At 42.7% G+C, this 25,840-nt stretch overlaps 1 protein-coding gene across 2 annotated transcripts in view; it reads left to right on the top strand.

Annotated features, from left to right (window-relative positions):
* LOC143988589 (glutathione hydrolase-like YwrD proenzyme) overlaps window positions 1-25,840 on the top strand; it is a 143,032-nt gene that overhangs the window by 37,042 nt on the left and 80,150 nt on the right. For both annotated transcript variants that reach the window (XM_077488269.1, XM_077488268.1), the window contains exons 4-5: window positions 5,972-6,125; window positions 15,642-15,848. In XM_077488269.1, the coding sequence (XP_077344395.1) occupies window positions 5,972-6,125; window positions 15,642-15,848 (361 nt within the window). The remainder of the gene's footprint in view (window positions 1-5,971; window positions 6,126-15,641; window positions 15,849-25,840) is intronic.

Here is a 25,840-nt window from a genome sequence, read left to right as displayed (position 1 = left end):
AACATGACTTGGTACTTGGAGAAACCCTTGTTGGTCCACTCTTCTTTACAGTTCTTCTCTAAATCCTTAAAGTGGAATTCCACCCAAAAGTAGAAGCTCCGCTTATCTAACCTCCCCCCCACGGTGCCACATTTGCCACTTTTCAGGGGGGAGCGGGTACCTGTTTCTGATGGGTATCTGGCCCCACTTCCGAGACCTCTTGCCACGGCAAGATCACTCAGCCCCCCTACTATATCCCCCCCCCGCGCCATTCAGAAAGTGCAGCATGCTTCGCACATGTGCAGTAGGGAACCGGCTGGTAAGTGTCCTATTATAAAATATACATATATAAATACAGTATGTGTAGCTGCTGACTTTTAATTTTTTACTGGGGGGAGGGCGGAACTCTGCTTTAAGGTTCCTTGGATGTCACTTGGCAGCTCAAAGTTTCAGCTCCCTCCATACATTTTCAATAGGATTAGGGTCTGGAGACTGGCTCTACCACTCCATGACCTTAATGTGCTTCTTCTGGAGTCGCTCCTTTGTTTCCTTGGTGGTATGTTTAGGGTCATTGTCATGCTTGAAGACCAATCCATGATACGTCTTCAGTGTTCTGGCTGAGGGAAGAAGGTTCTCATCCAAGATTTTACAATACATGGCCCCATCCTTTGGCCCCTCATGGCAGCAAAGTCAGCATGTACCTTTTTAGCAGTGAAACCTCAAATTATGTTTCTCCAGTCATCTTCCAGGATGGCTCACCTGAGATGACTGGTAATAGATAACCAACATGTCACGTTTTAAGACTTCGGTGCTTAAAAATCTCCAAAGGCTACACTTTAAAGGTCACCAGTCTAGAGGTACAGAGGAGGTCTAGTGCTAGAATGATTGCTCTCCCTACGTCTGTGGTGATGCCTCACACATGGTGCAAACACTGCTTACATATGCAGACGTGACCCATGTATTCGTTCACTTTTGCGTGCAAGTATAAGGGGACAGGGGCAATGAAAACACTTTTTTTTTTCATTTGTCCTTTTCATTTTTTTTTCTTTTGATCACTTTTATTTTATTTCTGTAAACATCTCTTGTAATAGGAATAAGGCACGACAGGTTTGCCTTCTGTAGACATCTGGGGTCAATAAGGCCAGCCATACCCAGTTTGAATTTCGGACGACTTCTGTTGAACCAGTTAAGATTCAAACCGTTATGGGCAGGCTGAATGTACCCAGTTGATCAATCACCTGCCGGATTCTTTAGCCACTAGCGATAATCACTGTCTTCTCCCGGCGGGGGTGGCCTCCACCACCGGGAGAAGACAAATGCTGATACCCCTGTGATTGCAGGAAAGAAATTTGTACCGTGTACTTTATTGCACCAGCAGTGCAGCCATTTAGGCAGCACTACCCAAACAGATCACTCTTGCACAATATATAATCCAAACCTTGTCAGAGAGGAGTTTTGTTTTAAGAGAGCTGTTGCAGGTCATTGTGATTTTTCTTTGCTAAGAGAATGTCTGATATTCATGAACCCCAATCCAAAAATTTATCTTATTAGAATATGCACACTACGAGATAAAAAAAAAAAAAAAAGGATCCAAGTTTGGAGGAAGAAAAATGCAGACTATGACTCCAAGAACACGATCCCTACAGTCAAGCACAGAGGTGGAAAAGTACCAGTTCCTTCAAAGCCCAAAAAGGATGGGGGAAGAGTTTTATTTTTTATTTTTTTTGAGGCCCCCTGGCAAAAGACTGCTTCAAGGGCAAAAAGCAGCCTAGGAAGAAATGGGAACTTGGGAGGAACAAGGGAAAAGGGGAATCCTGTTTCCTGAACAAGTGTCCTCTAACAAGGAAACCAAATTACGCCATCCTGAAGGTGGGGGGGGGGGCTGTCCTGGTTCCTTCCCTACATTCTCGGTCTGATAAGGGGGGGTTACAGACTACAGTTCATCTCCACCCCTCCTCCAAATTTCACACTGACCCGTCTCCCCAGAGATCCACCAAGGGCAATGGGTCTACTGGACAGCATCAGAAACTTGGCGGAACAGGTTGTCATTACTCCAGTTCCAACGAGTCAGGTTGGGCAGGGTTTTTTTTCCCACATTTATGTGGTGCCAAAACCTTCAGGAAAATTTTGCCTAATTATAAACTTAAGAAAGCTGAACCGGTTCTTGTTGTACAAGAAATTTCGGATGGAGAGCATATACACTATCAGGAGACACCTGCAAGGGGGTGTCTTCATGATTTCACCAGACCTAAAGGATGCCTACTTACACATCCCCATTGCCCCAAACCATCAAATTTCTAAAGTTCGCGGTTCAGTGTACTCAACACTGGCAGTTCTCCCCTTCGGACTGGCAGCCAATCCCAGAGTATTTACAAAAGTCCTGGCCGGGGTGGTGGCGTTTCTACACCTACAAGTGATGGCCTTAATCCCATACTTGGACGACATGCTAATTTACAGTCTGTCAAGGGAACAGCTCCTCTCCGATCGAGACAAGGTGCTGACAACCCTGAAGTCTCTGGACTGGTTGGTCAGTCTGGAAAAGTCCTCTTTGGAACCTGCGCAATCCAGAATCTTTCTGGTGTACCAAAGATTACAAAGGTGCAGGGGGCAGTGACCGCTCTTCCGCTAAGAGGTGAAGCTTCTCTAAGGGCCATTATGAGTGCTCTGGGTCTGATGTCGTCCTGCAGTCCACTGGGCTCAGCTTTACTCCAGGGGGTTACAGGGGTTCCTTCTCTCCTCCTGGGATGGGAGAAGAGACTCCCTAGATCTAAGGGTGTCTCTTTCGAAAGAAGTTAAGTGCTCCCTGAATTGGAGGCTCATTCCAGCCAACCTGTCAGCAGGTGGGGCGTGGAACCAGCAAGGCCCGCTAAAGATGACGACGGACGCAAGTACCTGGGGCTGGGGGGCTCATCTAGGAGACCTTTTTGCCCAGGGTCCGTGGGATCGAGAGCAGGCAAAGGCATCCTCCAACTTCAGAGAACTGCTGGTGGTTGGAAAAGCCTTGACCTTCTTCAAAGATCAGGTTCAGGGGCGAGAAGTCCAGATCTTTTCGAACAACTTGGTAACCGTGGCCTATATAAAGCACCAGGGCAGAACAAGGTCTATAAGGTTGTTGAAGCTAACCCAGGAGATCCTGGGGGAGGCAGAGGAGGTTCTCCTCTCAATCTCGGCAGTACACACAAGAGGTTGCCTCAAGAAGAACAGGAAGGTAGCAAGGTTCTTCTCTTTGGACAGAGAACAGGGTTCAGGGGGAGTAGATGCACTGGCTCAGAAGTGGAACTTTACCCTAGCCTATGCATTTCTCTTCCCCCCCCCCCCCCCCCGGTGCTGATTCCATGGGTTTTACAAAAGCTAGCTCAGGCAGACGGTGCCTTATCCTGATAGCGCCCTGGTGGCCGAAGCGGGTGTGGTTCCCCACCCTGAGGAGGTGGTCGGTGGATGTTCCCTTCCATCTTCCAGTCAGTTTCAATCTTCTACGCCAGGGACCAGTGCTACATCCAGATTCTGGTTTTCTTGCACTGACGGCCTGGTGTTTGAGAGGGAGATTTTAAAGCGTAAGGGTTGCTCGGAAAAAGTGATGCACTTTGTCTAGCAGAAAACCAGTCACTAGGAAAATTCACGCTAAGGTATGGAAGGTCTTCTCTCGTTGGGAACAAACTAGAGAAGATTCCCTCCCGACAGATAATTCCGGTAGCGCTGGACTTCCTCCAGAGGGGCATTGACAAGGGGTTAGCTGTGAATACCCTCAGAGTACAGGTAGCGGACGGTTTTCCTAGATCGCAAGTTGGCCCTCAATCCCCTCATAAAGAGGTTTCTGACAGCCAGGGAGAGGGTTAACCCGATTAAAGGTCAGAAGATTTCCTCCTTGGTATTTGTGTTTTTTTGTGTTGGATGCACTGACTAGGGACCCTTTTGAGCCATTGGCTAAGGTTTCAGTTAATTTTCTTTTCACTTAAAATGGCTTTCCTTTTAGCAATCACTACAGCCAGAAGAGCCAGCAACCTACAGGCCCTGACAATAAAAGCCTTTTTTGTTAATTTTGGAGGCTAGGGTGATCCTCAGACAGGACCACTTGTACTTACCTAAGGTTTCCTCAGATTTTCATAGATCTCAAGAAATTGTCCTTCCCTCTCTTTGCCAAAATCCAAAAAAGGAGCAGAATTTTCATTTGTTAGACGTTAGAAGGTGTTTATTTATTTAATTTATTTGGACAGTCAGTGGGTTTAGAAGATCAAACAACTTGCTAATCAGTTTCTCGGGCCAGAAGGGTCTCCAGGCTTCCACGCCCACAATAGGTAAATGGATCAAGCAGACCATCAAGATAGCTTATGAGCATTCAGGCAGGCCAGTTCCAAATCACCTGCAAGCTCATTCCACTAGATCTGTGGCGACCTCCTGGGCAGAGAAGGCGGGCGCTTCAGTTGAGCAGAGCAGCTACCTGGACGAGCCACAACACCTTCCTGAAGCATTACAGGGTGGAGCTGTTGTCCGCTCAGGACTTGGCATTGGGGCAGGAAGGTCCTGCAAGCTGTGGTTCCACCCTAAGGTAGGCCTGAACTTCTTGTTCATCATCTCAGGTGTGCCTCCCTGGAAGATGACTGGAGAAAAGTACCAGTTACACTTACCGGTAACGGGTTTTCTAGGAAATCTTCCTGGACGGCAGGACTACTTCCCTAGTCCTATCGATGTGTGAGGTGTTTGTTTCACAATTGTACTCTGTCACCGGTGTAGGAATTTTCCTGGGCATAACTGAGGGACAGAGGGAAAGGAAGGGCCTTTTAATCTGTCTGTGCTTCCTGTCAGGTGTGCCGTCCTGGAAGATTTCCTAGAAAACCCATTACCGGTAAGTGTAACTGGTACTTTTCCCACCTCTGTGCTTGACAGCATTTGTCTTCTCCCGGCGGGGGAGGCCATCCCCGCCAGGAGAAGACAGTGATTATCGCTAGTGGCTAGATAATCCCGGCAGGTGATTGATCAACCGGGTACATTCAGCCTGCCCATAACGGTTTGAATCTTGACTGGTTCAGCAGAAATCGTCCAAAATTCAGACTGAGTATGGCTGGCCTTATTGACCCTAGATGGCTACAGAAAGCAAACCTGTCGTGCCTTATTCCTATTACAAGAGATGTTTACATTTCTTGTAATAAGAATAAAAGTGATCAAAAGAAAAGAATTAAAAGTGAAAAAAATGTTTTCAGTGCCCCTGTCCCCTCATGCTTGCACGCAGAAGTGAACAAATACATAGGTCGTGTCTGCATATGTAAGCGGTGTTTGCACCACACTTGTGAGGTATCACCACAGATGTTGTAGCAAGAGCAATCATTCTAGCACTAGACCTCCTCTGTGCCTCTAGACTGGTAACTTGTAAAAAAATTGAAAGCACCAAAGTTTTAAAACGTGACATGTTGGGTATCTATTTTCACGGCATAACATCATCTTTTATATTTTACCAAAATATTGGGTTATATATTGTTTTTTTTTTATTTTTTTTTTCCCAAAGTGTATTCCAAATTGCGTTTGAAAAATTGCTGCGCAAATAATGTGGGACATGAATTGCAACGACTGCCATTTTATTCTCTAGGGTCTCTGATAAGTGTGTGTATGTATGTATACGCATGTAGAGGAGAAATGTCAAAATTGTCCTGGGCTGGAAGTGAAAAGCTGAAACTTTTTTGCCCACTGTACTAACTGCAGCACTGACAAATGGAGGGACCATTTCTGAAGGGCTTAGCCATACTTCAATTTATCTTTTTATCTTCTGGTTGCTTTCTTGCTGTATTTACCAGCACAACCAAGAACAATGCAAGGTATTTTAGTACATATTACACATGATACGCCATAAAATATTAGACCAGTTATTTGATTTTGTGGTGTTTTTGACCACCATTAATGTCGAGCATTTGTCCAGGTAAAATGTTTTATCGGTTCCTGAGTGTATCAGAGCTATATTTGTCAGTTTGTTAACTTGCTAATTCTGTTTACTTTTGTGCAGTGGCAGATGTCCAAGGGCATTGAGTCTGCAAGTACTGAAACAGCAAGGTTTTGATGAGGAAAACCCTGTCCCACCTTCACACGTTCACAATGTCACAGTGCCAGGTGCTGCGGCTGCCTGGGCTGATACTGTTGACCTCTTTGGCAGCAAGAAGGTAATATGCTGCATTCCATGTAGAATTGAAGAGTTCACAACAACTCTGGCTTATTATAGGGCTCAGTTGCAAAAGAGAATTTGTAATATTGTGCAGCATGATATTCTACAGTGTGGACTGCCTATAAGTTAAATGATCATTTAAGTATACAGGCATGAACCAACTGCCTCTCAGGCTGAAAAATGCTCCCTAAACATGGCAACTTAAACATTTTTACTTTTTCCTAGCGGGAGTAAACCTGCTGACTTTTTTTTCTACACCTGTAAGGGAAAAGGCATAACGAGCTAGTATGCACCACATACTAGCTCAATATGAAATACTTGCTGTGACGGAACCTATCCCCCACACTCCACTTAAGTGTTTCCGTCAGTATACTGCTTACTAATTCATGGAACACAAGTCCAATGGATCTGGCTTTAGGAACCCCCAAGAACTAGATGACAACACCTGTCTTGGAGTACATCAGGAATAGGCTTTTATTTGATCTCGCACATATATACAGCAGGATGGCTAAAACCTAACATAATTAGCATGAGCTAATTATCTAATCATTGACCCAGACTAGTTGTCTGAGAGAAGACTTTTCAGGGTAAGACTTTGCCTCCTAGCTCACTGACTATTCATTACACATTACCATAAACATCAACATCGGGTTAATTACTCTACAAGCCAGACTAGACTCATTTACACGACAGACAGGTGTCCGGAGTTGATATTAGCATCTAACAGTTTGTGTCCCCACAGTGTGATTCCGTCTATTGCTAATATGGCAAATACATATCCAGAGACCTGAATCCAAGTAACGTCACCTCAGGGGTCCCCAGACATACAGCTCAAAAAGAACACCATTCCCCCAAATGCCAGGGCCCATAATAAGTAGGCAAGAGGCTCTCATTCAGTCCCCTCCAAAAGCCTTGGTCCCAGCTAGGTCTGTCAGACTTGCCTTAGAACGAGGCGCCGGCATCTCACTCGGTCCACGCCGAGGGAGCTGACGTGTTCCCTCGGCGTGTCTTCTGAGTATCACGGCTCTGGCACTGTGAGTGGCCGGAGCAACGATGCCGTCATGCATGTGCGCAGGAGTTTTCTTCCTAGCAGGGTCTGGCATCAGCCGGAATGTCAGCTGAGAATCCTCGGTGCATATGCGCCGCTTCAGCGGCTCATTGCGAGGGGAATTTTTTTTTTTTTTTTACCTACAGGTAAGCCATATTATAGGCTTACCTGTAGGTAAAAGTTAGACATATGGGGGCGTGGTTTGCCTTGAAGAGGAATGGCAGCTTAACTCGTTCGCTCTGTCAGACGGTGGCCGTTTATTAGCTATAACGGGAGTTTCTCACCTCGTTTTACCGTTCGGAGTATGGGGACTGCTTCTCGTAACAACTCCGCTTCACGTTCGAGATCCCCGAGAGGTAACAGAAACCGCACTGCCCAGAACATCATGGAATCATCCCGCTCCCACAGAGCGAATATGGCGGCCGTCACCTCAGCCTCCTCACAGGCCAGAGATGCCATAGTGCTGACGCCGGCTCCCGCTCAAAATACCGACACTTCAGCGGGTCCCCCTCCTTCACAACATCCGACGTTACATGATTTACAAGCTGTGGCTTTAGATATAAAGGACACATTCACTTCTGCAATCACGGACCTCAGACATGAACTGCAGGCTATGGCGGGAAGAGTACAGGAGGTTGAGAGGAAAACAGCATTGCAGCACTCCACACTAAGGAAGGTCACCACAGTAGTAGATTCACACACTGCACACCTGAGGGACATACAGAGGCATGTGGAAGACCTCGATAACCGTGGCAGAAGACATAACCTCAGAGTGAGAGGTTTGCCTGAAAGTATTGAAAACTCTCATTTGCTCTCCACGGTCTCCACTTTATTTAATAAACTACTAGACAGACCAGATACTGACATCATTGATATGGATCGTATCCACAGGGCACTCAGACCGCGCGGCAAGGATTCGGATCCCCCTAGGGATATAATTTGCTATATTAATGATTATAAATTGAAAGAAAATATCTTAAAACAGGTTAGAACAAACAGATCGCTGGAATTTGAGGGCAATAAGATCACTATTTATCAGGATCTATCGGCCATCACTCTGAGACAAAGAAAAGACCTGCGCCCTCTGCTGGAAGTTCTTCAAACAAGGAATATCCCATATCGATGGAAATTTCCATTTGCTTTATCTGCAACACACCGCGGCCGCACAATAGTGCTTCGGTTCCCAGAGGAATTAGACTCTTTTTGCAGGGCTCTTGACATTCCTTTTACAGAGGTTCCGAACTGGTATGCCGAATTCCACACTCCTAACTCGACTTCCAAGACACAGAACGAAGACTACATGGACACCCAGGCCTCACATTTCAGAAGACGCCGCTCTCCCTCCATCACCAGAATGGACCCAAATACTCCTTCGCAACCACATCAACATAGCCCTACCTCTGCTCCACATCCCAGAAGAGCACGTAGAGATCGTTAAACATCTTTTTTTCTTAGTTCCTACAATATCCATGGCTTTACGGGAAAGGAAGTAGCAAAAAGAATAAATAAAATAAAATAAAATAAACACAAGGAAATAACAATAGAAAGAAACAACAATACAATTTTATTTATTTTTTTTTTTTTTTTTTTTTTTTCAAAGCTTTTTCTCGTTAAGATCATATGATGACACATGCAATACTTTATGCGTATACCTACTACTATATATTATTCTCCACTAGGTGATAAAAATGCAGGTATGTTACCTCACATGGAAATAATATCTCGGGGCAGTGGTGCTTCCGTTGAGGATACGGTACACCAAGCACTTCAGCTGAGACGTATATGACAATGAAAACAATATGTGCTTTCTTACGACTCATTCACCCTAGATATTGTTCTATTCGTCACCTTCAGGTTTGCTTCCCATTACAGTGGCACATTAACCTTTATTCAACATCCGAGACTGAGCATCTATGTTCGGTCATGTACCGACTGAAATTATACTATACTCTCTACTAGATATGCCCCTGATATTTTATGAAAAACGATTTCCAGGCATCCATACATTCATGTTTTCTTCTTTTTTTTTGAATGGAATGTAATCCCTATGGTCTCTCCAATTCCACGCACTGGAGGATCCCTTTTGAACTGAATTTATACAAGTTGCAACTCTACTCATATTCTTCAGTCTTCTTTAGTTACGCCTAATGTACCAATGTATTTGTGTTTAATAAGAAGTCTTATCAGCTTTCTCAATCCATGACTAGATCTTTCCCATCCTCCCAACCATACCCTGCTTTCCCCCCCTCTCCTTTCCCTCCTTTCCCCAATCCCTCATTATCCCCCATCACCCTTCTCCCAACATCTCTCCCCTCATCCCCCCTACCCCTCTCCTCCCTACCCTCTCTCCATTCCCTCTTTCTATCCCTTCCTCCCCTTTTTTTTTTCTTTTTTTGTTTTTTTTTGTAATTTTTTTTTTTTTTTTTTTTTTATTTATATTTTGTTTTTTTTTTTTTTTTTTGTTTGTTTTTGTTTCTATAATATACAATATTACCCGTATATATTTGACCGTATATTTTGAGGAGACAGAGTTTGTTTGTTATAGTTTCTGCTCTTTACGGTTACAAAGTTGCTGTTGGATCTGGTACACAGTTCTATGACATATGGTTATACCTCTACAGTTCTTTTAGATTTGTTTAATGGTTTTACTAGGAATTGTTAAATTTCATTGTTAGCAATTTAAGTGACATTACCTCCATAGCGGTTTAAATATGCTCCTCTATTAATGGTTTACTAGTCGATAGTTCGAGCCTCAGATATGTACTAACATTTACTTATAATCCTACTGAACAAATATTTTATCTATCACATAGCCCTACCTCTAGATCATTAATTCACTCAATACCATATTTTATAATTATCCTGCTATATCCACCCTTTCCATATCACTATAATTAGAGGTACACCCCCCTCTGCTCTACATTCTACATTCTTTCCCGAAATTCATTCATATCATCTGCCTCTAGGCCCGCAGTCTGACGAATATTCTCGGACAACACTCCTTTTCAATTGAACCACCTCCCACAAAGTGGTACATTATTTTATTACCCCTTCACTCTACGCTTTAATTAGTATTACCACTGCCTTAAACCGGCTCTCTCTTTCCTCACTTTAATAGGTGAGCAGGTTCTCACCTATAGCCGGATATCCTACTACCCACCCCATAACCCCTATCTATCCCCGATTCTTTTTCCTGTTCCACCCCCTCCCACACACATATCCAGGAGTTCTATAAGGTCAAATAGTCTGACTATACATCATACGATAATCCTTTACCCAAGCAGTACTATCTCCAGTCATCTCTTTATTTTACTCCCTCCCATATCCAATTTTCCTACTTTGTTTTATCATTCTTTTGTATAATGTCTCCTAATCAAACAACATCAAATCCAACCCCAATCAAGATCATCTCCTTAAATGTCAAGGGTTTAAATTTGCCTGAAAAGAGATCTCAACTCCTTTTATATATGAAAAGACACCATGCTGATATCATATTCTTACAAGAAACCCACTTCCGAACAGATTCTATCCCTAAACTTCACAACTTAAACTTTCCTACAGTATATCACTCTACTAACACAACGTCAAAAACAAAAGGAGTTTCTATACTCCTGGCAAGACATTCCCCTATTCAAATCACAGACTCTCTTGCAGATATCCAAGGCAGATTCCTTTTTTTGAAAGGCACATACCAAAACCAGAAAATTACCCTGGTAAACATATATGCTCCAAACAGTGGTCAAGTTCCCTTCTTTCGAGATATAAAATGTCGTCTGATAGACTTTCAGGAAGGAACATTGATATTGGGTGGTGACTTTAACACCCCATTAAACCCTCTAGTTGACACATCGAACGGCGCTTCATCCCTACCGTATACAGCCCTTAAAGCGATCAAATCTGAATTACAATCACTTTTACTCCATGACACATGGCGAATACTCTATCCAGACGGAAAAGATTATACTTTTTTCTCACCTCCACACGCTAAATATTCTAGAATTGATTATTTTTTCTTGTCCCAATCCGCCCTTCCTTATCTTCAATCAGCATCTATAGATCCTATGTATCTCTCTGACCATCACCCAATATCAATGAGCCTAATCTTCCCGGAACTTCACCCCCGATCCCAATCTTGGAAGTTAGATTCCTTTTTACTGACTGATCAAGCCATTATCACAGACATTGAAAGGAGCATTAAACAATTCTTTGCCGAAAACAACACACATGATACCTCATCGCAAATTGTATGGGAAGCACATAAATGTGTGATTAGGGGCATATTTATTGCTGCCGCCTCTAAAAAACGGAAGCTCAAGGACCAACAACAAGCTGCCCTGATCCAGAAAATTAAAGTGTTAGAGAATCTTCATAAACAATCACTAGCCCTAGATACCCTACATTCCTTAATAACAGCCAGGAAGGAATTGACACAACTTTTAGGCAAACAAATCAAACGTAAGTACATTCTAAAACAAAAATCCTTTTACGAATTCGGAAACAAAACCAGTAAACTTTTAGCTAGAGCCCTACAATCTCAAAGAGCCAACAATACAATACATGCCATCTCAACTTCTCAAGGTCATAAAGTCCACTCCACTCCTGATATAACTCAACAATTCCTGACTTATTATTCGAAATTATATAACCTGAATTCCCTGGATAATCCCCCGAATTCTAATCAACGAACATCCCTAATTAAAACATTTCTGACACAATACAGTCCTACTCCCATTTCAGACACCCTTGCGGAAGACCTCAACAAACCCATAAATATGGAAGAAGCAGAATTGGCTCTAAACATGTTGAAATCTGGTAAAAGTCCAGGACCGGATGGTCTATCTGTTGGTTATTATAAATCATTCCAAAAATTGCTGCTTCCTATTTTCACAACCACATTTGATGAATATTCCACATCTATAACACCCCCAAGAGATTTACTGATGGCACACGTTACGGTCATCCCCAAACCTGGCAAAGATCCCTTATTGGTGCCTAATTACAGACCGATATCCCTACTAAATGTAGACCTTAAATGGTATGCAAAAATCCTGGCAAACAGATTACTTCCCCTAATCCCTGACCTTATTCACCTCGACCAAGTAGGTTTTATTCCGGGCAGAGAGGCGAGGGATAATACCCTTAAAGCCATTAACATCCACCACTGGCTCACCAAATCTAAACAAAAAGGATTCTTTTTGTCGTTGGACGCGGAGAAGGCGTTCGATAGAGTGGCCTGGGATTATATGTCGGAATCCTTGAAAACAATTGGCATCCCAGATCGTATGCTTAATTATATTCTTATGCTATACTCCAATCCCACGGCGAGAATTCGCATTAATGGCCACCTATCGAACGCCTTTCCCATTTCCAATGGCACACGACAGGGATGCCCCCTCTCCCCGCTTATTTTTGTACTCACCTTGGAACCACTCCTTCGATGCATCAGAGCAAATCCAGATATCAAAGGCATCGATATACATTCCCGTACTTACAAACTAGCTGCTTTCGCAGATGACGTACTTTTGTTCCTCACAGAGCCACTGACAACCCTACCGAATCTTTTGACAACACTCAATCACTTTAACCAATTATCCCATCTCAAAATCAATCTTACAAAATCCCAGGCACTAAATATCACCTTATCCTCTGCACAATGCTCACAGTGTCAGAACAATTTCCCTTTCAAATGGAACACTCACACCATCTCATATTTAGGAATCCAACTACCGTCCTCTCTAAAAGATCTATATGACACAAACTACCTACCTTTACTGCGCAATATTACTAATGACCTTAAAAAATGGTCTACTGGTATTTTCTCTTGGTTTGGGAGAACAGCTATACTCAAAATGAACATTTTACCAAGGGTTTTATACCTTTTTCAAACGATCCCTATCAAGCTTCCATCCACGTTTTTCTCAACATATAGAAGAATATGCACCAATTTTATTTGGGGTTCCACACGTCCCAGATTGAATTACCTCAAACTAACCTTTCCCAAGCTTGGTGGAGGACTTGGTCTTCCAGATGTGGAAAAATATCATCAAGCAGCCCATTTAACAAGAATTGTAGATTGGAACCTACATTCCTCCACCAAAGATTGGGTCCAATTGGAAAATTCCTTATCTAAAATTCCAATTGCACAACTACCTTGGATAACATGTAATCACACTCCAACAATACACAAAACACACCCCTTGATCAATTCTACGCTTTTTACTTTTCGAAAGGCTTGCAAAAAATATAATATCTCATCCATTTCAGGTCCAATGACACCGATCATACTCAACCCTGCATTCGCTCAGGGAATGCGGGAGCCCTTACTGAAGATTCAATGGCCTTACAAACAGATCAGAGCCCATCATTTCTTTAAAATCGACAATCTACTTTCCTATAATGAACTATCGAACCTCCTTGGACCAAACACAATTACATACGAAAATTATCTTCTAATCAAAAATTTCCTTGACTCGCGATCTCCAAACATAGAATGGTCCAGGGCTCTCACCCCTTTTGAAGATATGTGTCAAAAATCTGAACCACATAAACACTTAATTTCTTTTACCTATGCATTATTGTTCCCATCTCAAATGCAATGGAATGATTGGACCTCCATGAAATGGTCCAATGAGTTATCTATTAACTTCACTCGTAGAGAATGGGAAACAATATACACAATTGTACACAAAGGGTCTCTGAATGTTTACGCACAAGAAAATGCTTATAAACTCATTACCAGATGGTATAGAACCCCTCTCAAACTCCATCATATTTTTCCTTCTGTATCCTCACAATGCTGGCGATGTGGAAATGAACAAGGCTCTTTATTACACATATGGTGGTCTTGCAGCAAGATCCAACCTTTCTGGAAGAAAGTTCATGCTTTAATACAAACCATCACCACATACAAACTAGACTACACACCAGCACAATTTCTTTTACACTATCCTGCAAAACCAAAACGTACCTACCTGCACTCACTGACTATGCACATGATCATGGCAGCTAACATGTGTATCCCTAGAAAGTGGCGCTCATCTACCCCACCATTAATAAGAGATTGGTTAGAGCGCATCCAAAAAACTGCTGAAATGGAAGAATTGATCCATCAAGCAAGAGACACCCCTTCCAAATTTATACATACATGGTCTTGTTGGCAACACTTTACCACCACACAAGAATATCACGCTTTGCTTAATGGATGAAGATAATTTAATTCATCATTTAAATGGATTTTACCAAGTCATGAATATGCTTGAATCCTTTTCACACCTCCTATTAACCTTTTTTATGTTTGAATATATATAATTGTATTTCCTTACTTTAGAAAACAACGGTTGTATTTACACTTAGCTCCTTAGGGAGTCTCATACCATATTTTCACCTGTTGATATCTGCCAACACTCCTGGATTTTACTCTCCTTCCAAGAAACCTTCTCTCCTACGATACTATCCTTCCCTCTCTCAGATAGATCCTTATGATAGACACATTGTTTTGTTACAGTTTCTGTTTACTTTATGTAGTTACTTTCCAATCCTAACTTCATACCTACACACTATTCCTTTGACCAACTTTTCATACACTTTGATCCTATGCTATATTATAGTATCCGGTCACAGTGAGTTCCCATTTGGGGTGACTGGATACTTATTTTTTTTCACAATAAGCTCTTTCATATATATTTATGTGTATATATATATGTATTTATATATATATATATGCTATTTATTTTTTATTTTTTTCTCTTCTCTTCTCTCAATTTATTTTGTTTTGTAACTCTTGATATTGAATGTTACATTTTAGCATAACGTTTACTTCAAAGTTAGACTTAATTATTTTGTTTTACAACTTCGTAGATTGCTATTTGTAAAGATCTACGTTTTCCAATCTGCTTTCAATCATTTGTTTATATTAATATACTGTTATCTATATTGTATATCTGACAAAATCGAATAAAACATTATTGAAAAAAAAAAAAAAAAAAAAAAAAAAAAAAGTTAGACATATGACTATACACCCACTTTAAGGGCAAATTACAGGTTCTCTAACTAAGCAATCCCTCTACCGCCATGCTCACCCACTTTTCCATTCCTCCATTAGAGTTAATGGAAATACTCACTGCCTCTGGATATGGGAGAGCTGGTGATTTTCTTCTCTTCCTCCCATGATGCTCATGGCTGGGTGGGCCAATGGCCAAGCCTGATACTGTCTCATAATAAAGTAGGATACGTCATTAACCTTGCGTAGGCTCTGACCATATCCGGCATTTCGATTACACAGGTTTTCATCAGAGTAGTGGCTCAAAGGGGAAGTGTGAGGAAAAGTGAATATCTATTGACTGCCATATGTAAGCAGAATAAAGTATGGACATATGCAGCAGTAATAGTTATATGAAGATGTGGTCCATACAAGCAATGCTGTTGCCCCAAATATTTGAAGTGTCACTCACACTGTACTCTCTATAGCTGACCCTGGCAGAGATCTTACAACCAGCCATTGAACTAGCGGAGTCTGGCTTTCCAGTGTCTGAAGTTTCTGCTTTCCAATGGAATGCCGCAGCCAACAAGCTCCAGGCTGCAAACAACAGGTATGGTACAGAACTGCTGATTGATGGACAAGCTCCAGACCATGGGCAACTCTTCAGAAACCCCTCACTGGCAAACACATTCAAGGTATTTATTTTTTTTCTTCCTGTCAGTGAGACATATGGCAATATATGCAGTGTCTGCAGTAAAAATCTGATCACATTCTATTAAAGTAGATCTAAACCCACTTATATTTATGAGCTTTAAAATTTTTATATTTCAAAAGTTGTATTTACATTTGCAGATTTGTTAAAAGAATACCTGGTGGTCCTGTGGGTTTTTGTTTAGACACTTCCTGTTATAGGGTGACATTTGTCTCCCAATTGTGCTCCTATGTTCCCCATCACAGGTGCCCTGGTGGAGAGACTACAAGTTACTGTGCCCACAGGAAGCCAGTCCTGAGCAATGATGTGCAGATAACAAAGGAGCATTTGAGTGCAAATAGACAAGCAATTGATGCATGACACCAGGGTGGATTTGATTTAAATCAACTCTATTTAAATCATGATTTAAATCCCTAGTAAAAAAGGCTTGATTTAAATCTACTCTATTTTAAATCATAATTTTTAAAGAGCAACTGTCATCTCTGACCCGCTGTTGACTCACCGACAGTCCCATTCACTTTAATGGGACAGCTGGTGATGAGGCAGTGACACAAGGTGAGGGACGTGGCAGCAGCAGGTGAGTGGATGCCGTTAACGGGCGCTGCCATGATGGATCTGCAATGACAGGTGCCCTTTAAATGTAAGGACACATTCTTGCTGGGAGTTACTGTGAAATTGTGTGAATGCATCAATGCAGTGCATGTTATCTCAGCTTGGATTCATTGAATGTAAATATTACAGAATATACAGCCTCATGCTATATAACTAAGCTCCATTTCATGCTGAATAAACTAAATTATGTATCTTAAATAGAAAACTATCTTTAGGTTTTTTTTTTGTTTTTTTTTTTTTCTCTAAGTATTTTATTTAAAAAAAAATTGATAAAAAGCAAAAAAACGTAGATTTTGTATCTACCCTGTGCGACACAGAGCAAAATCCAGTTGGGGTTCAGATCTACTTTAATTCACCAGAAGGCTGCGTTCATGTATATGCAAATTTGCATAACATGTGAATCGCACAATCTCAATGGATCCGGTTCACACGTGTGGGGCAGCAGCGGTGCAGTTTTAAAAAGGGTCCTGTGCATTTTGGCTCAGGTTTAGGTGCGATTTCAGTTAAAAAGTCTCACCTGAACCAGTGAACAGAAATGCACCGAACTGTCACATTGAAAACATGCCTGCATATGTGTGAACCGGATCCATTGAGATTGTGCGATTCACATGTTATGCAAATTGGATGCAAATTAGAATTTCAATATACCTATATCTGTTTAGTGCCCGATTTCCTTTTTAAAGGAAGTTCCGTATAGTTACATGGACAGTTTACAGTTTTCTGTGACTGATGCATTTTTTTGATTTAATTATGCTCCTGTGGTAAGGTGATAATTTGCTCTTATGTCATTTTCCTGAGCTATTATTAGTTCCTCCTCGTTCTCGCCTAACGAGAGATTACACATTTCGTCAACTTGCAATTTCAACATAACATTTTATGGAGTAATGATGTATATGTATGGTTGACTCTGTGAGAATATATTTCTAAATTGTACCTCATATGTCTTAAATATCTATGTAGCACCCTCCTAGGTAGGTGCTAGGATTAGGTAAATTCCATTCTGGCTCACTGTTTTTAGTGGAGCTGCATTTCGTTGTTAGGCAAATTTAATGTTGCTTGCTATAGTCAGTGTGGCTGTGTTTTGAATATTCTGGTCTGTTCTGTGTTTCAGTGGCTGCGGGATTGACTGCTTCCCTTTGGTTGTCCAAAAAAAGTTCTGGAAGTTAGTGGGCAGGAAGAGCCTAGTCAGCAGCTGAATATTCATACAGCCCTGGCCACTCCCTGGGAGAGGTGCCTAGATGTTGGTTGGGAGTGTTTATAAATACTCTGGGATGAAGAGCAGAGGGTATTTTTTATTTTTTTTCCCGGAGGAGATCACAGCCTAGGGGAGCTGTAAGCCCCCTAGCCCATTCTGCCATGTGTATGTGGGTTGACGAAGCCTCAATTGGGCTAACTGGAGGCCTACTTTAATATCTGTAGTCTCAAGCAGGATTTGCAATTGTGAAAGACTTCTACATTTTGAAAGATTAAGTAAATTTATGCATTTTCTTTTTTTAAATCTGCACCGAGGATGGTACTTGCATGAATGAAATGTGTCTCGTAAGCTGGTAGCTGCTTTGATCTTTCGGTGCTGCAGAAGTTGATAGGAGTGACTCCACCTGCTACATATGCAGCACCTTAGGCCGCGTACACACGCGCGGACTGTTCGCCCAACCTTGTCCGCTGAACAGTGTTTGGGCGGACAGTCCGCTCGTGTGTGGGGCTTCAGCGGACAGTTTCAGCGGACAGTTGGCCGAACAAGGTCTTACGGAAATTCCGAAAAACTGTCCGCTGAAACAAGGTTTCAGCGGACTGTTCGCTCGTGTGTAGGCTTGTTCGGCCAACTAAGTCTCGCGCATGCTCAGAAAGGATTTCCACGTCGGAAGGTTGCATTGCAGTGTATAGGACGTCGTATTTTTCGTCCCGTCGTACGTGCCGTTCACGTCATCGCGCACGGTTTCAGCAAACTGTTTGTCCGTCGTGTGTGGCCATGTCCGTCCATGCTAAGTTTGAGCGGACTGTTCGCTCAAACTGTTGGACGGACAAAGTTGGGCCAACAGTCCGCGCGTGTGTACGCGGCCTTAGTGTTTAGGCAGGGTCACTCCTAAATTTACCTGCCAAGTATAGCTACCTTGGCTAATTGAGGATCAATTGCTTTCACTCTAAAGCCTCGTACACATAATCAGATTTTCAGCAGACAAAGCCTTGGACTTTTGGGAGTTGGCCAAAAACTTGTGTTGCATACAAACGGCACACAATTGTCAGCCAACAAACACAAACTTAGTGACTTACTAGATGTGCTATGAGCCGATAAAGAGGAAGTTCAATTGTCAGGCACCACCCTTTGGGCTCCTTCTGCTAATTTCGTGTTAGAAGTTTGAGTGTTGATATGCGCTTTTCAGTTTGCGCTTTTCAGTTTGTGAATGGCGGTTTGTCAACCAGACATGTTCCGGAATCGGAGGAGATAAAGTGGTGTATATTATTGGCATTGGCGTTATTGCTTTGACCCAAGTCCAGTCCAGGAACAGAAGAATTTCTTGGACCAAAAATTGGTTGCTTTATTAATCGTGACCAATTTTGTTGCATGCCTTTGCTGCGGGAGCTCTAGGAGAATAATCCGGTAGATTTTCGGAATCATCTCCAGAAGATGGACCCCTGCTTTCACCAACTCTTGGCATTGTTGACCCCCAATATTAGGAAGCAGGACACATGCATGAGGCTTTTATTTTTTGGTTGAATAACAATTTGATTTGGTATATTTTTGGATGCATAGAATGCACTTATTGGTTAAGTTCTATTGGCAGATAGCATGTCTAATTTTTAGTTTTTTTATTTAATGCTCAATAAAAAAATATGGAGAATACTTGGCTATATGTTTTACTTCAAATGACAGTTTGGATGTAGGCAGTTGCATTAAAAAAATACAATGTAAAATTAACAAGGGACACCGACATGGTTGTATCTTTTGATCTTAACCACTTCAGCCCCGGAAGGCTTTACCCCCTTCCTGGCCAGAGCACTTTTTGTGTTTTGGCACTGCTTTGCTTTAACTGACAATTTCAAGGTTGTGCAACATTACACCCCCACACACAAATAGAGCTTTCTTTTGGTGGTATTTTATCATCTCTGTGTTTTTTTTATTTTGTTATAAACAAAAAAAGCGACAATTTTGAAAAAGCAATATTTATTTTTATATGCTATAATATCCCATAAATATAACAAATATTTTTCCTCATTTTAGGCCGATTATGTATTCTTCTACATATTTTTGGTAATTAATAAATGTAATATGAAAATAAACATATATTGATTGGTTTGCACAAAAGTTAGTGTCTACAAAATAGGGGGGGAGGGGTAAGATTTATGGCATTTTTATTTAGTAATGGTGGCGATCTGTTTTCTATTTTTTTTTTTTTTTATTTTTTATTGTGACTCCGACATTGCAACAAACACATTGGACACTTTTGACACTATTTTGGGACCGTTGTCACTTAAAAATGCACTGATGACTGTGTAAATGACACTGGCAGGGAAGGGGTTAAACACTACGGGGCAAAGCATAATATTCTTTATCACTACAAAATAAAAGCCTTTTAAAATACATTTGGCAGAACTCCATCAACATTTCATAATTTGCAGCATGATGAATGTTAATTCTCCGATACGAACGCTAGTTTACAAGACCGACCACTTCGACACTGTACTTTGGACTTTTTTGTCTGATGGACTTGTATACACACGATCGGAAAATCCGACAACAGACATTTGTCCGGAAAATCTTAAAGCCTGCAACCCAATATTTGTCAGGAAAATCTGACAACAATTGTCTGGAGCGTACAAATGGTCGGGCACTTGGTGACATTAGATAAGACAAGGCACCGCAAGGTCAGATTATGGGTATATGGGGTGTCTCAGCCAATGGGCAGGGGTTTTCTTAAATCTTTTAGATTGCTGGGAGAGCCTATATATTTAAGTGGAGTCAGGTGATCTCTGTTCTGTGCCACCTGGATGACTGTCTGGATGTGTGTTGTATTGCCTGGGCTGCTAGGCCGGAGTTTGGGCCTATCCCAAGGAAATCTGGCTGTCTGAGGGCCTATCCAGAAGCAAGAAAGCAGCGCAGGTTTGGGATTGCGGCTTGCAGTCAATTAGAATTGATGGTTCTGCCAGCTGGAGAACCTGTCATGGTCGGAGGTAGCGGAGAAGCTGTTGCCACTAAGGGACCAACCACCTTATTACCAAAGACCACAGTGAGTAGCTGAAGCAAGTACCGGAGCAGAATTCTCACCAACCAGGGAGGGTGAAGAATTGGGAAACTTCATTAGGTATCAAGCCAGGGACCCAGCCAGTGGCGATGACACTCGCAGAGCAGCCTTGTGTGTCGAGGCAGGGACCGAGCAGTCCAGTGGGGTGAAGCTTGAGAAGTATCTGGAGTGCCAAGCTAGGGACCTAGCAGAGAAGCGGGGGTGACACTTGAGGAAGATATTACAGTGAAGATTGTAGGAGCTTAAGGGATTCAGTGGCAGTGAATCATTTAATATAGTGAGAGACTGGGAGCTGAGTGGGCTGAAGAACTACAAGAAGTGATTGTAGTGGAAGTGAAGGAACGGTTACACTTTGGGTTAGAAACTGTTAGACTGTTGCCATAGGAGACGGCATTCGTAAACATGCAGTGTCTGGCGCCCATGAATCTACCTTACATTACACTCACTATGCCTTGCAACCTGCCATATACAGAAGGATGCCAGCTATCTTTGGCTCTGGAGGTTCTAATTAGACTAAAGGAGGCCTGGGACCTTGCTACACATGCATTCATCAAAATTGCTGGCTATACCTGACCTTTCCACCCCCCTGCTCCATTCATAGAAGCTTTATTCTAGTTCCCATGAAATGAAAAGCACTGTATGAATGGAGGATGGGTGAATGAATGAAAGGTCTGATAATTCCATTTATAGATTGCAATTCATTGAGGGCACTGACAGTACAGCTTCTATGAATAAAGGGAGCAGAAAGGGTGAGCATAGAGGAAATGTTTGCATGTCTGTAACAGGTGAGGCCACTCATTACCCCCTCAGCAGAAAGATCACTTCTATGGGGGGTGGTGTATTTATATCTTTGGGGGAAATATGATCACATACTAATTTCATCATATATACAGGACACACCTATGTAACACTGTTAAACTGTGTGACAACAAAGAACAGAGGTCTTACTGAGGGCAATAAGAGGCATGGGGGTCCTGTAAATCTAGGCTTGTATATAGATATAGGCAACTAAACAACCATCTTGAAAAAAATACTATGGGTGATGCAGGGGGAAAGTGTTTTTTGCTTTGTAGAGCTAAAGTTATGAGTTTTGTTCTACCAATTTTATTACCTCCATAATGTTTGTATGCTTTTTCTTTTCACCACCTAAAAACATTCTCTTTTGGCATTTGGTCTTGGTGTGTGTAAAGCCTCACACACATGATCGGACTTTGTACAAAAATCCACAGGAAAGTTTGTACAAAGGGCTTTGGCAGAGAACTTGTATTGCATACACACGACTGGACTTTTTCAGCCAACTTTCACCAAATCACGTGGTTTTTCTGGTCTTTAATGCCACCTTTGGTCAACTTGTGTATTGTCTGATCTTTTTGCGTTGGTTCTGAGCATGCGTGTTTGTACTTTGTACAAAAGTCCTATGGTTTTCTGTACACACGATCAGACTTTGCTCCATCGGACTTTTGTTGCCAGAAAGTTTGTCCGTTCGCACAGCCAGCAAAAGTCAGATGAAAACCGAAAAAGTTTGTCCGATGGAGCGTACACACGGTTGGATGTTGCCCCAAAACAGCTAATTTGCATGTTTGTTGTCAAAAAGTCCGATCGTGGGTAGGGGTGTGTTCACTTGTATAAGCACAGTAGGATTTTTGATAGTAAGCCCTTTAAGATCAGTGACTGTTGTGAATTTTTTTAAAGTTTACCTCCATTATCCTAAATTGGGGTCAATGGAACCTACTGCTGCTTACCTTTTTTATCTGCTTAAAAATCCTACCTAGTTTTCCCCTTCTTTGTAATGTCAAGTAGAGGGACGGAGAGTTTTGTTTAGCATAAATAAAGTGGAGCTAAAATGAGAAACAAAAAAATAAGCACAAGGGACGTGACATAACTTACAGCCAGTAGGATGTGTCCCTTGTGTTGATTCCTCTTTCAGTTGAAGTTCTCCATCTCTGCCCCCACTCCCTCTGCCATAATCTTCCAGTGCAGCAGAGGTTAATAGAACTAAGCCTGGCCATACATGTGTAGCGGCCATAACCCTTTGTAGGGCGGCCTTGACTTATTGGGCTTACCGGTTATCTCTGCTTGGCTTGTTCTTCCATGTCTAGGGGTTCCCAGGGTTGATACCCAACAACTTGGATGCTGACACCAATAAAGTCCTTTTTTGAAAGGTTTTATTTTGCAGGCGTAACATCCAACAACAGTCCCGTATGGGAACAGAGGGCAAGGGTGAATAACTCGGGCACCTTGAACTGCAGACATAACAAAGTCTATACTACCACCCAGAGAGTAGCCACTCACAGCTGGGCGCTTCAAGGCTGAACAAATCCCTAGCCAGAGATTATGGCAGTCAGCACTTTGTTTCAGAACTTGTAAAATCTGACCTTGAACAAGTTGTAACTGAAAGTGAACAGGAACCTTTTTTCTCAGTACCTGGAACGTTCTCTGTCTCCTTGATAGTACTGGAAAAAGCGTGGATTTGTAATGTCCTTCCCAACTCAGTAACCAGGCACTTCTCAGGTTGCTACTTGTCGGCCCTCCTCCAAAGAGTCCTCCCCCGGTCACTTTCAGGAGCTGTGGTGCCCATCCAAGCCGAGAGCACACCCGGACACCTTGAATCCTCCCTCAGTTACTGCGCCTCAGACCGGCCGGTTCCGAGACTTGGGAACAGATGGATCTCTACCCCAGACCAGGTGGGTCTATTGGGGCTAACCAACAGAAGCATGTTGTAGGGTGTCGAACACCCCGTGACCGGAACCCCTCGTGGGGCTACCCTGATCCAGGAAACGAGAACAGACCACTCGGGCCTCACTAACTGCTACTCAACACGTGACTCCAACATCTTAAGTACCCTTCCCCAGACTCCTCGGCGGCACACCCACTGATTGGTTCAGAGGAAGCTGATACCCAAAACGTCCAACCAGGCCTGGTTGTGGCTTGTCATGTGCAACTCGCTGTACACATGACCAAGCAGAACTCTAACACAGCCCAGCCAAACTGATGTCAAAGTTAACCTATATAATTAACCCTCAGAACCCCACTACTGTTCTGAGGTAAAAAACTAAATTTACACGTGAATGACATTTTGCCCAAAATGTCATCTGCTACACATGGAACACATTTCTTCCCTGCAACTGTGGATTACAAGAAAGAAATTGGCTTGATTCCCCCCATCAACATAGACTGTTATTGCGGGAATGCCTCCTGCCAGGCCATTGTCTTCTCCTGGCAGGGGAACTGGGGAAGCTGTCCACGCTGGGAGAAGGCAGTGATTATCTCTAGCGGCTACAGCAGCGATAATGCACACAAGCATGGACACAGAGCTGGGTTCAGGAGCAAGTATGCATGAGTCCCCCCCCCCCCCCTTACAATTTGACTTGCTATGGGCGCATTCGAAGAGGAGCGCTGACAGGGGACCCAAGAACAGGAGATTTGGGGCTACTCTGTGCAAAACCAATGCACAGGGCAGGTAAGTACTATATAGTGTGGTGTTTTGTACCTCCCCACCCCCCCCCCCCCCCCCCCATATCACCTCCATCATTCATAACAGCTGTACTACATCTATATAGTATCTCTGAATGGAGGGACCAGAGTAATCATTGTCGTCTTACATTCTAAGATCCTGTTTCATTCTCCGAAGCTGTAGTACAGCTTTTATGAATGGAGCAGCCGAGCGGAAAGGGTGGGCGTAGTAGGACTGTCTTGATAGCCTGTGACAGCCCCTTAATTATATTACCCCTCTTGTATCATATGAAGGTGGTAGGTGGGGGGAGGGGGTTAAGTTATGTCCATAGTGCTTATTTTTCTGTTGATAATTGTAGCTACACTTGGGCTTTTACCCTGTCTGTACTGTGCTGGCAGATCTCATTATTTTATACTACACTGTCTATCCCAACTAGGGTTGCCACATGTCCAGTTTTGACCTGGACAGTATGGGTTTAGGAGGCTGTGCCAGAGTTTCCCTCTGCCTCACACCCAGACACCATTTCCAGCTGACAGGGGTGTACCTTGGGGCCTCCTTTTATCATCCACCAGCACACAGGGGGGGGGGGGTATAGCAGTTACAGAGCAATCAAAACATAAGGGGGAGAGAGGCGTCAGGCAGCTGCTGCTGCGGAAGTTTTTAATAAAATAAATACTTAAAAACAATCCACTCACTCTCCATGTCAAGCTGTGAAGTCGGCTGTCCCATTCTCCCCTCCGATTTTACACTGCTATCACTGAATCTCTGGAGGAAGCCAAGGATACAGAGCTGTGGGGAGACTGCAGTGAGCTGTTAGCATGGGATGCTGTGTCCAATCGGAGCATTCCAGAGGCTTAACCACGCCTCCATCATCAGAGGCTGACCGTTAACATGAGTTTCCTGTGGCACTGTTTCCTCCAGTGATTCAGTGATGAACAGCGTGGATCAGAGGGGAGAATGGGACAGTAGACTTGTACAACTCTGACATGGAGAATGAGTGGATTCTTTTTAAGCATTTATTTTATTCAAAACTTCCGCACCAGCAGCTGCCTGTCGCCTCTCTCCCTTATATTTTGACTCCTCTGTAATTGCCCCCCTGCCATGGGGGTATGGGGGGGAGGATTTGTGCTGGTAGGGAAAGATTTGTAGTAGGAGGGAATGGGGACAATGGCACCCCAGTCGAAAAGCAAAACTTCTTTTGGTTGATAGGCATCCCACAATTCTGTTTACGTGATTTTGCCACGATTTGACGGGTGACAATTGTGGCAAAATTGCACTGCGGTTGGGGTGCCATGCCGTGCGCTGCTAAAGTGTTCGGGTTTGGCTTGAAGAAAAGGTGGAAACCCTAATCCCAACAAAGGGCTAAAAAACTCAAGGCTTCGGTGGTACATTGTATGTTAATGCACTTGGGTATGTTGTGTGAGTGGGAACACATAAAACCTATATAATGGGGGGGGGTTTCTTGAATTTGACTGTAAAAGTGAAAGTGTGCTTTAAAGCCCTATATAATATCACATCAATACATTAGTACAATATCGAATTTCATGAATATTTAAAATTATAGTGAATGTGTAATGCATTTCATCTACATAAAAATAGAGCTATTACTGGACAGTCATGTTACGCACATACCCATTACTCACCTTTGTGCTATGAAAAGTTAATATT

Source organism: Lithobates pipiens, unplaced genomic scaffold (genome assembly GCF_037356315.1).
Source record: "Lithobates pipiens isolate NorthernLeopardFrog02 unplaced genomic scaffold, aLitPip1_a1.2 Scaffold_18, whole genome shotgun sequence".
NCBI lineage: Eukaryota > Metazoa > Chordata > Amphibia > Anura > Ranidae > Lithobates > Lithobates pipiens.
The sequence above is the reverse complement of the archived record's forward strand: the minus strand, read 5'-3'. Positions and strand labels throughout refer to the sequence as shown.